The 13,592-nt window shown below is 51.0% G+C and overlaps 2 protein-coding genes across 9 annotated transcripts in view; one reads left to right on the top strand and one right to left on the bottom strand.

Moving 5' to 3' along the window:
- The window catches only part of MED12L (mediator complex subunit 12L), a 141,245-nt gene that overhangs the window by 83,013 nt on the left and 44,640 nt on the right, over positions 1 to 13,592 (bottom strand). The window lies entirely within an intron of this gene.
- On the top strand, positions 2,751 to 11,095 carry P2RY14 (purinergic receptor P2Y14). Its single transcript, XM_042798524.1, has 3 exons — positions 2,751 to 3,299; positions 7,018 to 7,109; positions 8,942 to 11,095. The coding sequence occupies exon 3, from the start codon at positions 8,960 to 8,962 to the stop codon at positions 9,971 to 9,973; it is 1,014 nt and encodes a 337-aa protein (XP_042654458.1). The 5' UTR covers positions 2,751 to 3,299; positions 7,018 to 7,109; positions 8,942 to 8,959; the 3' UTR covers positions 9,974 to 11,095.

Genomic DNA, 13,592 nt, shown 5'->3' with positions numbered 1-13,592 from the left:
TATCGCAGGACTGTAAATCAGCTAACCAGCCCGAGAAGGAACATTATGCTTCAGAAGAACGTAAAACAGAAATTGCTCTGCACTGCGGAGAAGAACTAGATCTAGCTCAAGCTTTCTGTCCCCTCCCTACCCTTTTGCTAGGGCTCTGATCAATGGCCTCCTCCAACAGAAAGTCTGGGGCGCTGCACCGAGTGAGAACTGCCCCTGGGAGGGAGAGATTTAGTTGGGGTTGGTGGACAGTTTTGCTTTTCCAAGAAGTTCCTCCTATTCTTCATTTTATGTTTCTCTTTCAAACTCATTTGTCTTGGCAGACTGCACTTTTCCTCCTCTTCTGCAAGGATTTCATCTGAATGCAAATGGAACATTGCTTATTTTACTTTTAGGCTTAGATGAAGAAGCTATTGGAAAAAGTTTGTTGTGGGTCATACTCTGAAAGCTGACCTTGGTCTCAAAAAGGATATTGAGGCTTCTGCTGCTGTTCCTGGGGAAAGGAGAAAAAAAAAAAAAAAAAGGGTTTTTTTTTAGAATTAATTACAAACTCTGTCTCAGAGGGCCAGAGTTTCTGAAAGCACTTGTGATCGGCCAAAGCCTTCTCTGACCCATTCTCTCATCCCTGCTTCCGAAAATGAGAACAGGGTGGACGGAAAGAGATGAGGAGTTTGGGTGACTGGGCGCCTGCTGGGGAGCACCCCCGTGCCCCCACTGCACAGCCGAGAGCCGGGGCCGCCGGCGAGCCCGCACAGAGCCCGGGTCTGTCACCACGGGGCCACGGCCCCGCTGGAAACAAGAAACAGTTTGTGCTGCCACCAGCCCGTGGCTCACAGCGTGAAACGGGGCTCCCAGCTCCCAGGCATGACTCCTCCGTGGCTGGTTTCCACATTTGGAACGAGAATGAGAACGGAAACAGAATCCGTATTTTTCCAAAACATGCTTCAGTTATAATAATACCCCATGACGAACAGAGGAAGGAACAGGCTCTTCCGGGGCCCCCTGCCCTGCCCGGCTCTCACCGAGGTGCTGAGCCTCAGCAAGGGAAACGTCGCAGCCGCAGCGGCCCCGCAGCCCCCGCCATCCCCGCCCGGCAAAGCGGCTCCTCCGGCCGCTCCCGGGCCGTGCCCGCGGCGCTGGGCGCCGGAGCAGAGCAGGGGGGTGCTCTCCATCAACCCTCCCCCGGGAGAGCGGGGAGAGGGCCCGCGCGGGGCACAGGCCCACGAGGGAGCCGGACGTGCACACGCGTGTGCACCCAGGCGCAGGGGAGCGGCGGGCCCTGGGAGCGCAGCGGCGCAGGTCGCCCGGGGGGTGCGCTGGGAGGGTTACGCTTGTGAGATGGTGCAGGGGAGGGACGGGCAAGCGCCCCTCTGGGCCCCCCCAGGACACCGGGTGCTCACCCACCATGAGGGTGAAAGCCTCCAACCCGCGGCACTCACCACTTCGTCCTAAGTCCCAAGGGTAACCCTCTCTTCTCCTGAGGCATGTGAAGAGCTACGACTCATCAGGGCAGGTGGATCTGCTTGAAACTGAAGCTTGACGGTGTGAGGCGTCACACACCGAGTCCAGGGGATGTGAAGCCTAAAGCTACAGCCCGCCAGCCCACGGGGAAGCCGCGGGGCCCACAGCAGAAGTGCCAGGGAAGAAGCAGGCTGGCATTCACCGGAGCAAGCTGTTATCTGCAGGAGCTGGCACAGCTCGACGAGACAGCCCCAAGAGGAAGGAGCCTGGCGCCGGGCAGCTGATAGGGGACCGGAGCGTGCCCCAGCCTCTGACACCCGAGAAGGTTAACTGAAACCAAACTGCCACGCTGCAGCTCCTGCCTACCAGACCCAAAAAGCTCAGATTCAGATTCCCAGAAAGGCTGACCGCTCGCACTGCTGTGGAAACTGAATATAAGGCAGGTAAAATAACTGTCAGCGAAATGAACACCCAAACCCATCACCCAAAAGCAATGAATAATTGACCATCATGGCTTTGACCTGGGAGTCTCAGAAATAAGAGAGGGGGCAAGAGTACTCACAATAGCGTAAAGACAGTTTGTCTCTGAATATACCCCCTTATTTCACTGAGAAAGAGCCAATGAAATTTGGGGAAGGAAGGGACTGCAGGTCCAGGTTAACACGCACTGGCTGAGTAAAGGATGTGCACATGGCAGCAGTGCTTCAGCAAAAGGTGCATCCATGTGTCTGTGCCTCTGGGCCCCTTCTTGTAAGGTGATAAACACTCATAAAAAGAAAGCCCATGAGGAAATTGTGTATTTAACAGAGGGTTTGGGTGACGCGCTGTAAAGCAGGGATCAAATCAGGCACTAAGTGTTTATAAACACTAATGTATGCAACTTACATATTTCACTTTTTTAAAAAATAAACATGCAAACCTCAATCTCACTCCTGAGATGTCTCTCAGAATACACTACCTACCCACATTCATAGAAAAGGTATTAGCTTTTCCATTTCCCTACATTTCCACTAATTTTGTGCTTGCTTTCAAAGCCTCCCAGTAAACATGTGGGAAGAATAGGAAGGGAGGAAGATAAACAGGTGATTAAGGTTAAAAGGAAATAAAATAAAAGAAGAAAAAAACAAGTGCCATGCACCACAGATTCACCACTTCTCCCAAGAATACATCTCAGCCTTTGAGCACGCCCCGAGCCCGCGCAGTCCAGCGCAGGACACTCCCATTAGCAAGAGCAGAAGCTATCAGGGCAGGCAGCTTCACAGAAAAGGTCACAGCCAGGCCTGGGAACGCTTTAAGAAAAGAAAACACCAGCCCTTAACTTAAGATCGTTTACGGCTTTGCCAGCTGCACAAACGTGGCTCTCTCGAAACGAGTCCGACGCTGATCTCCATGGAAGTACGTGCAAGTCCCCGAAAATAGCCCCGGCCATCTGCGGCGCCGGAGCTCGGCGGCAGAGCCGGGGGCCGGGGCCGGGGCCGGGGCAGCGCCGGCGGTGAGTAACCCCGCTCCGACGGAGCCGCACGTCCCCGCGCCGGGAGCGCTGCACGGCCAACGGCCAACGGCCCCGCGCTCGCGCTTCAGGAGGGAGCCTCTGCCTTTTCACTGCGTGCCTCTGCACCTTAACACCACGCGCCAGCCTCCCTCTCGTTAGCTGTCATTTTTTTTTAATTGGCAAATAAGGTGAACAGGAAATCACCCACGCGTCGGGCAAGCCGCAAACAAATTACCTAGAACACAAATGAGCAGTCCTAACTGTAAATAAATACAGAAAACCAGGGCAAACCCCCCCCACCTATTAGGCTGAGACGTGGAACAGCCTCAAGCTACACCACCAGACCGCTGCTCCACAGGTAAGGATTGCTCTGTATTGTGTATCTTAGCAAGAGAAGTTTTTCTTAAGCAACTACTTTTGTTTTAATTTATGACCGAGGAAACATAACTATGTAAAACTCATAGTTTAAAACATCAGAAAATAGAATTGAACTCCAAATGTTTAAATGACAAATGTTATAAATAGAATATTAAAGGGAATGATTTCTTTATTTGAGCCACATTTTACTTCTTTTAAATATCCAGTTTTGGGACAATAAAACTACTAATCACTAAAATGTTTTACTGACATACTCATACTAGAATAATTCCAAATTTGGTAGGACAGTTGCTTCTGAAAGCTGGTCTGTTTAATTCTCTAATATCAAACCATAAACTGACCGTCCCTAGTACCCTGGTCCCAGCTTTTCCTCGTACATGCACCATTCCCTAATTCGGATCCTATGGCTGATGGGAGACAGGAAGGATCTCGGGGGGGGAGGGGGGGGTTGAGCCTTAATAAAAAAGCCACTATTTGGGTTCGATCTGAAAATGATCCTACATGCAAACAGCTCAAAGCATTGCCCAAGTTTCACTGTGAATATCAGGGTTTGCACAGATACTTCACAGGCTCTAATCTCTTAATGCTAAAAGGTTGTGGGTCCAGAGTAATTTAGACCCGGGTCTAAAAAATCAGAAATGAAAGTAGAATGAAAAATTTAAGTTCTCAGGAAAACTAGACCGCTAAATTTCAGATTTCAAAACTAGTAGGGACTCCTGGACAATCAGAAGAAAGGAAACAACTACTGGTGGGTTTTGGCAGACAGAAATAGAAGCTCTACCCTTGAGGTGCCCTCACGCTGCACCCAAATGAGCGCGACTGCGTAAACAACCTTATCGCAGCGGGGCTTTGTACCTGCTGGCTCTCCCCACGCGCCCTGTCCTTCAGAACACCAGAAACTAATCGCACGTGCCAGGGCTCGTACATCACCTACGACCGAACTGATGGAAGAACTTTGGTGGGGAAAACCTGCCGTGCGCCGCCCCGATGCCGCTTCCCGCGGCCGCCCGCCCCGGCCAAGCCCGCGGCGCTCGCCAGGCCCCTGCTCGAGCTCTGCCTGCGAACCGGGCAGAGGGGACGCGGGGCCGGGGGGCTCTGCACCGCCCCGGCGCCCGCACCCCTGCCAGGGCAGCGCCGGGCTCGGCACCGCCGTCACCCAACCGGGGGACCCACACCCTCGCCTCCCTCATCGCTGGGTTGCCTGAAAACAGCAGCTCGTGCCGCTTTTTTTAAAGGGTGGCCTGACATGGGAGGGAGGAAGGGAGGAGGGGAGCAAGCGGAACAAAGGCTCAGTACTTAGATCTGCATCGGTTTGAGAAACCGGTGGTTTGCATCCGGCTGGAAATGCAAATCCGTTCAGAATTGTAAAAAAGTCAATTCTTTCTACTGCAATACTGCATACTTCTGGAAGGTGCTAACAGGACTCCTCTCAGCCCAGGCACTGGCAGGAAATGTTTGTAGCGCACTGAATGAAAAGCTTGGGAATTGTTTTTGCAAATATAAGGAATGAAAAACACAGATACAGTCATTAGCTCATCTTCACCGAGCCCCGAAGGACGGCGGCCCGAGTCGGAAGAGGTCTGAGGCCAGCTCCTCGTTTGATTCATCCCACGTTCAGGAAGTCAGGAGTTCGTAAGTAAAGTGTCACCGCACGAAAAAATACCTCCCTCCACCGCCGCCTGCCGCCTCCCGACCACGACATCCTGAATTTTGCCTTTTGGGATCAAAAGCGGGACGTACTGTTCAGATGCACAGAGCTCGTCACGCTTGCGTCCCTCCCCGCGCCCGGCAGGGCCGCAGCAGGACGCGCCCGCGGCGGCGGCAGCCAGCGCCTCGGGACACGCGGCCCTCCCAGCCCCTCCCACGGGGGACACCCCGAGGAGGCGCGCGCGGCCCGGGCAGCAGGAGCTGGAGGGCAGAGCTGCCAGGAGCCCACCGCCCCCCGAGCTCGCGCGTCCCGCCCGAGGGAGCGAGCGGGCAGCGCCACCGCGTCAGGCGCCAGCTCAGATACTCGCTCGCCGCTTCCTTGGTTTCTTCTGCCATTCTAGTTCTGCTCACCCCTTTTTCTCCACCGCCGTCTACACATCCATGACAAACGAGAACAACTACCACCCAATGCGCCACTTGAAAGGGCTGAAATAGCACATAGTGTATTTTGCATACTTTTATTCTCTTAAGTATTAAAATCCAGACATTGCCTTATGACAAATGTTATGATAAGAACAGAAAAATAACGAAATCTCAGTCTCCTGGCAAACTTGCAAGAAGTCAAGTGTACCAACATATCTCCACATCTGCTGCAAAAAATGCCTTCTGGGGGAGACCTGGAATTCCAGCAGTGGGCCCGGAATGTCCCTACCCGGGCGGCCACCGGCTCGGGCACCTCTGCGGCGACGCAGACAGGGAGCAGGCCAGCCCCGAGCCCACCCAGGCGAGCAGGGAGAGGGGCTGTCCCTCGGGCAGAGCCTGGGAGTTTGAATACAGGAGGAACTAAGCATTTTTTATGGTTTATGCAACTTTCCTTTTGTGTATTATGCCAAGACGTGATTTGAAAACCAAGAAAGTTCAAACTTTTGTATACTTTACCAAATCAATCTTGTTCACTTGGTGAACTAAGTTTGCTGGTTTTGCACAACTGGTCAATATTATCCGTATAGAATAAATATACTTTATGCTGGACCAATCATTTGAACATGAAACGCTGCTCAAATGTGAGAGGCTATTCTCCCCTACAAACCACAAACTGCTCGGTGCTAATGCATGCCCTCCATCACATGCCAGCAGTTATGCAGCAGCAAAAAAAAAAAAAACAGCAGTGCTTTGAGAAGTGGGGAGGAAAACCAAAACAAACCAAACCTCATTAAGCTTAGTCAACACCTCAAGGAGCATTTGGACAAACAGGTCCTGAGCTGACCCCCCAATTAACATCAAGTGAGGAGTCTCCAACTTACAGACGAACCCCAGGGCGGAACGGGGGGTGCGCACCTCTGCTCATTTCGAGCCACGCATCGCACGGGGGAGCCACAAGTTCTCCCCTGAGAAGAGGCTGCTGTCGTTGCCAAGGTTTAAGGGCAGCCCGAGCAAGAGCGCGGCCAGGAGGGGGGCGGAGGGGCAGCCCCTCTGTGGAGCGGGGCTCGGCTCCCGCCGCCCAGCGCCCGCGCGGCCAGGGGCCGGCGGGGCGCGAGGAGCCCGATGTGCCGCGCAGCTGCACGCCGGCCACTCCGCTCGGCGGAGCCGCTACCAGGGCGCAGGAGCGGCCCCCCGCGGGCCCAACGCGGGGAGCCACGGCCGAGGGAGGGAACAGGCTCACCAGGCAGCGGCCACCGCCGCCAGCGCCGAGCTGTTCAGAGCTCGGGGGACAAGGCCCTTCAGCCAGAGCTGAGCGCGCGACGAGGGGACAGAAGGAGCAGACACAACCGATGGCAACCACGCGTGACGCCGTGCGCGGCAAGGAGGGCGCAAAAGCCTCTCGCCCTACCCGTGCAGTGACGGGCCTTAGGCTGACCCTGACTGCTCCACCACTGTCCCCAGCCCATTTCCAAGTCCTCCTGCAAGCTCGGAAGCCTTGTCTGCAGTACTGACCTCGGGGTGGTCTGAGCAGGCGTCGCACTGCGGGAGCCCCTCGGCACCGCAGAATTACACCGTCCTGTGTTACGACACACAGCTCTAACAACTGTGTTTTCTTGGCTCTCACACAGGTCTCCCGCCAAGAGAAGAGGCCCTGTGGCCAACAATGGAAGGCACTCTAGACCCTTGAACAAAGAGCACCAGAGCGGTCACATCGAGAAAGGTAAGGACGTGCCATTGGTATTGAGAGATTTGCAGAGTCGAGCTCTGACCCCGGCCTCCTCCTCAACCACAGACAGTTGATAAATCTGCTGGGGTGAAATGTAAAATTTGTATAGGGTGCCGCCTTCCACGTTGCACAGGCTCAAATTACTTTACGAAATTCAATGTCCACAACTCCAATCACACATTTCTGCAAAAATCCTTTGTTGTATGGTGCCTCAACACAAAAAGTACTTCATGAACTCCCTAAGCTATTTTAGTGTCTGCTACTAAGTCCAAGCACAGAAAGACCTACCTCCAGCAGTTTTGTTTTAGGAAAGCCTCCAGAGTAAGAACAAGTTCTAAACACAGCATATGCAGAGAGGGGGTCCTGCTTAGGCAGCCTGACAGGAGGAAGAGAACAGGCACACAACAGACAGCAATGGGAAGAGAACAGTTTTTAAATACAGCGCGTTACCATCTTAAATAAAAATGCCATTCACTGTTGGTGCTTTTCCAGAAGATCCTTCTAGTTTTAGCAATACCACCTCAAACCTTACTCACTATTACCTCCTAATCCTAACTGCACCTATTCATATGGCAGTTACAACACTCACCCCACACAATCTTTTTCCTTTAAAAACCCAACCAAAAAGAACCAAATGCCTTGATGACTAGAGCTTAAACATACGGATGGAATGGCAGATCCCCATCTGGGAGAACTACCAGGAAGAGATTAACTGGAGGCTTTGGGTGCAAGCATGGGTAAACGCCTGCTCCCTTGCTCCACCCATCCATCCAAGTTCCAGAACAGCACCTAAGCTGGTCAGCCTTTGCAGTGTCAGCAGAAGAGATACACCAGAGGAAACAATTTTACTTATTTGAAATAAAATTTCTGCTTCTAGTTATTGCAAGGTCACGTTCAGGTTCAAACCTGCTATGCAGAAGCATCAGCTACTGACTGAATTGTGGCAATCAGGTAAATCTTTATTTTCTAAAAGATGAGGTGTTTTTTTTTTTTTCCCAGCTCCATGGCTCTTATTTTCCAGTTGCCTAGGTTTTCATTTGCCAAATACAGCAGCATTATATCTGTATCTGTTCTGCCCTCTCTACAGAGGATAATCCACCCCCGTAAACATTCTGTCAAAGAAAAACAGACAGCAGATGTGGTTCCTTCTTGGAGACCCCCTAGAATTTAAATTTGAATGACTTGAGAGGACAGCTCTAGCTCCCACGTTATGCTAACACACAGACACGCTCCTGTGTGTCGTGCTAGTGAAAGTTTAAAGCAAACTGTCCTAGCTGCACAGACGGATTTCCTTCAAGTGAACATCAGAAAATATTGGCGTACGCTACGTATTTCCACACTTGCCTGACAGAAGAGCGGGGGCTATGCCTGTGTACAAAACAGAACACTCATACAAGGAATATTCACATCCCTCACATGCTTCCCAGCAAACCAGTGCTAAAAACATACCGGTCCTTGCGGGTTAATGGGATGTATTTGGAGTCACAAAATCGCTGTGGCTCAGTCCCCCGCCTAGCTCGCGGCGCGTAGGCTTGCACGGTGGAAGGGGGGCAGCCCGGGGTTCGCAGGCAGCAGATCAAAGAGGGAGGCAGCCGGGCCCCCTGCTCAGAGCAGCGCTGCGCCCCTGAACACCATCAGAAAGGGAGATGGCACCACTTGGGAAATACTAACTCAGCATCCCTGCTGGCGATGAGACGGTGTGGGGACGTGGCCGTTTCTGAGAAGTATGCCAAGTTTATTTTGAAGTAAGAGTAGAAATCTTACACTAATTAATGGGCAGCACAGCGCCTTTTTATCTTAATGAGATCATCTTTGTCTGCTTCCAGGAAAAAAGATATTGTAAGATGTTCAACACCAGCACAAGCTCCTTGGGAAACAACTGCAGTCACAGCACAGTGATAACTAAGACAGTCATTCCCCTGGTCTACTGTTTGATTTTCATAGTAGGACTCTTGCTGAACAGCGTGGCAGCATGGATCTTCCTGTACGTTTCTAGCAAAAAGAGTTTTATTGTCTATCTCAAGAACATTGTTGTTGCCGATCTCCTAATGAGCCTAACATTTCCTTTCAAAATTCTTGCTGATTCAGAGATTGCACCGCCACAGCTCAACACGTTTGTGTGCAGATACTCTGCCGTTGTTTTTTATACAAACATGTATATCGGGATCACTTTTTTTGGCCTCATCGGTTTTGACAGATACTACAAAATTGTAAAGCCTTTATTCACCTCCTTTGTTCACACGGTTAAATACAGTAAGGTGGTCTCTATAATCATATGGTTATCATTAATGATTATATCAATTCCAAATATTATTTTAACTAGTGAAATCACTAAAAAAAATTATTCCAGAAAATGCATAGGGCTTAAAAGTGAGCTTGGCAGACAGTGGCACAAGGCATCAAGTTATATTTGCACAGGGATTTTCTGGGTCGTTTTTCTTCTGCTAATCATTTTTTACACTTCTATATCAAAAAAAATATATAGCTCCTATAAAAAATTCAGAAGGAGCTCAGATGTGACCAAGAAAAAAACCAGCCGTAATATATTCAGTATTATGTTTGTTTTTGTCGTTTGCTTTGTACCCTACCACCTCTGCAGAACTCCGTACACGCTAAGTCAGACCAGCTCCCAATTCGACTGCCAGTCAAAAGCAGCTCTGTTCTACGCAAAGGAGTTTACTCTCATGCTGTGCGCCGCGAACGTGTGCCTTGATCCCATTATTTATTTTTTCCTCTGCCTACCCTTTAAAGAAAAGCTGTATCAAAAACTGCGTCTCAAGCTGAAAACTTCAAGTGAGGTTGAAATTTCTAAATCCAGAAGATCAAACACACTTCGGGAAAGTGTAAACATAGTGTAGGCTCGGGTCTGTAAAATAATGCACATTTCAGAAAGTTATTCAAGAACGCAAATGCCTCAAAGAAACTGAACAGACGAGAACCAGCAATAAACCAGAAAAAAAACGCTTCAGCATAAAACACCAAGTGGTGTTTCTCTGCATAAAAACATTATTGCGTGTTGCCAAGATATTTACTCCGTGCTATTTCAGCGGATGCTGTGATTGCATTTCGGTGCGATACGACCTGTCTGGATCTCAAAACGAGAGAGAGGAGTAACTGGAACACCACGCTGCGGAGCCTCCGGGCCGGGGTTCTCTGCCCGCATTATCCAACAGACCCAAGAATCACAGCGATTTGCTGCGGCTCCTCAGGCAGCGGGGCCGGGGGCCGGCTCGCTGCAGCCCGGCCGGCGCTGAGCCCTCGGGAAGCTCAGCACGAGCCTCTGCCGGGGGCTCCTCCGGCCCTGCCGAGGGGACCGAGACCCCGAGGGGAAGCTCCCTCGTGGATTCAGCGGCTCCCGAAGCAAAGGCTCGAAGGCAACGTGCAGCCTGGGGAAGGGCTCTACTGTGACAACTGGGGGGGAGGGAAAGAGAAGGAAAGAAAAGGAAAAAAGGGAAAAAATACCCGCACAGAGATCTGCACAGAGCCTGAAAAACCCCTGGTGAAATTAAAAATAGGTGTACAAATAGGTTTTCTTTGGGGAAATATTCTGTAAAATTAAAAATTAAACGTGACTATCAGTCACCCTCGGGCACCAAATGTCCGAATATTTCCGTAAAATGTGATGTTCAAGTGTTTAAAGAGGATCCTGCTGTAAACTAAACAGCACAGTTACGCTGTACCATATTGCTCAGGACTTTTCTGAAATAACACGGTGTACACCAAAAATGTTCACGCCAAACTGACTGAGACTTTAGTCACTCCCTCGCTGTTGTTGCAGGAGGTAAGAACACTCAAGGAGCTGTTTGAAAAAAACACACCAACAGCTGTCTGGAAACTCGGGTATATTTAAGACTAGAAAGAATGCTTTGTTGGTTTTCCCATGCTTCTGGCGCAATGATAAAGCACTTCTCTCTGCACCAAGGTAATAGCTGAAAGCCACCAACCTTCTATATATAAATATAATCTCTTTTTAAACTGTATTTTTCAGTGCATCTTTTTTTTTTTTATTGATTGATCTTATCATTGTACAGGAAAAATACACCAGTGCATAAAGTACCCGCAAAAGCTTTCAGGCAGTGGCTCGGGGAGCTGACTGCTTTCGTTTTACTTAACAGAGAAAATACAGGAACAGAATGAGAAATAACACGCGCTTCACCTTTCTGCCGCCGTGCTTCATTTCAGCCCCAACAGGTAACCCCTGAGGGTGAGGGATTTTTGAACATACGCTCTCTGAACCTCCTCCGGGGCTGGTCCGAGACCACCGATCCCGCCATCCCCCAGGATTCCGCCCCCCCCCGAGGGGCCAGGCAGCCCTGCCGACTTGGACCGCCCCGGGGGGGGTCCTGCCCCCCACTCGCGTGCCGCTCGCCCCACGGGTGGCCCCGGCCCCCAGCGCAGCAGCGCCCACGCAGCCGGGCCCTTCACTGGCTGCGGGGCTGGGGGACCTGCAGCCCGAGCCAGCCCGGCGGGGCTGCAGGGGAAAGCTGCCTTTTGGGGGTGTTCTTTAAAGAGAATACATAAAAGATTATTTACACGGCTCTTTCAGAGCTCCCTGACTCCTGTCAGACTGAGGCTTCGCAGGCTCTTCCCTCCAAGCAAGGGAAACTGCCTGTTGGGGAAGGGAATCTGTTGCTTTGTGGGAGACTTTTCATCATTTATGGCAAAAACATTTAGTTCCTTACATGGCGTGGCTTGGCATTCATCTACGTAAATCTGAATAATTGCAGCTGTGAAAGCACACTGGAATACAGAGATGAAAACACTTCCACGATGTATATTTGTGTAACTCTTTAATTACTTTGCAAGCTTTGAAAAAATTATTTTATTGTAAAATTGTTTCCTCACCCCACCAGACTGCTGATATTAGAACAACAAAAATCTACATACAGGCACCCAAGGGAAAGGATGGTGACCTGCACCCTTTTTCAAAAGTGACACTAAATTTCTAGCTTTTGGTCCGCTCTGGGAAAAATCTTCCTCCAATAGCTTCACTAGTCAGAAAATGCTTCTGTGACCCCCGATCCTACTGCAAGCTGCCACCCTGTGTGTGACAAGTCTCAAATAAAATCATTATTAAACCAAGCCTTTGCTCCATTTCCCCAACCTCGCTCTTCACTTTGCTCTATGTACTGGGGTGGAATGGGAAGGGACCCATTTTTTTTCCGCACTGGGTAAGTTAAGACTTCCCCACCTTTCCCAGGGCATCACACCCCAGATAATCCCAGCCAGCTCCGCAGACACCAGAAGTCTTGGGGTCACACCAAGCACCAGCTCTTCCCCTGTTGACCTACCACCTGGAGGAACTTCCCCAAAATTCTTGCCGTGCAAGTTATGGGTAACCCAGAGCTACACAAGGCTGCCTTTCAACAGCGGCCCAGCCCCCCACGGCAGCTCATCCTCCCAACTGACTGGTGCCCCCCTCCCTGGCACTGCAGGAGCAAGAGGCTGGGGCTGGTTCATTTATTCTTTGATTATCCACCCGGCCCGGGAACCTCCGGCAAAGGTCTGGTGCCCCCGGGAAGAGCAAGCCTGCATCACGGGCTGCCCACAGACGTCCGACACGCACGTTTGCACGGAGAAGTTGTCGCCTCTCCCCCGGCCTGGTGGAGCTCCCAGTCACCCCTTCGCAAGGAGACACTGTTCCGCTCTTCAAAACCTTGAGATAGCACCCAGGCAGGGTGGCATAAATCTGCTTTAAAAAGCCCAGAAACGTCTCACATTTTAAGCTAGGCATCACCCCATAAGCCTGCCCCAGCCTTCACCCAGCCATCCGCCCAGCAGCCCCCTCAGCGTTACGCCGGACAACGCCAAGGCTGCAGCCACCGCGCGACGGGTCGCTTGTGCCAGTACCGGAGTGTAAGGCTTCAGAAGGGACCGTTTTCTCTGACACTGATGGAGCACGGTAAACACTATTTCAGGACTACGATAGCGCACAGTAAACACCAGTTCAGGACAGAAAGCTCACTCCACAGCTGCCTCGACTTATAAGGAAATCCCAGTTGTGCAGAAATCAACAATAAGACTCTCATGTAGTTGAATTTTGCAGTATGACACCTCAAAAAATGATCTCTATTGTAAAAAAAAAAAAAAAAACCAACAACAACTTACCAAAGAGGGGGCAGATGCCACTTCAATTTAGGTAGCAAGGCCAGAGAGTCACAACCAGCAGATGTAATGAGGGATCACCTCTTGTACTTGCTAACTGTAACCCGCGAGAGACAGGAAGGAAGGGTTAGTTTCCCTCTGCCAACACCCTCACACATATTCTCCCATCTCACCCCAATAAATGAGTCCTTTATTATTTTTATGAGAAATCTTCATTAGCACATCTATTAATCATCACTTCGGGGCACCGCGTACCCGTAAAACACTGTTCAGACAATGAAAACTGACCACTGACAGCTGACGGAAGGCAGCAGGGCAGGCGCCGGAGCCGCTCGCTGTCCCAGAGCAGGCGGGTGAGCTCTGCAGGCTGCC

Source organism: Tyto alba, unplaced genomic scaffold, assembly GCF_018691265.1.
Source record: "Tyto alba isolate M040663 unplaced genomic scaffold, T.alba_DEE_v4.0 Super-Scaffold_10, whole genome shotgun sequence".
Classification (NCBI taxonomy): domain Eukaryota; kingdom Metazoa; phylum Chordata; class Aves; order Strigiformes; family Tytonidae; genus Tyto; species Tyto alba.
The sequence above is the reverse complement of the archived record's forward strand: the minus strand, read 5'-3'. Positions and strand labels throughout refer to the sequence as shown.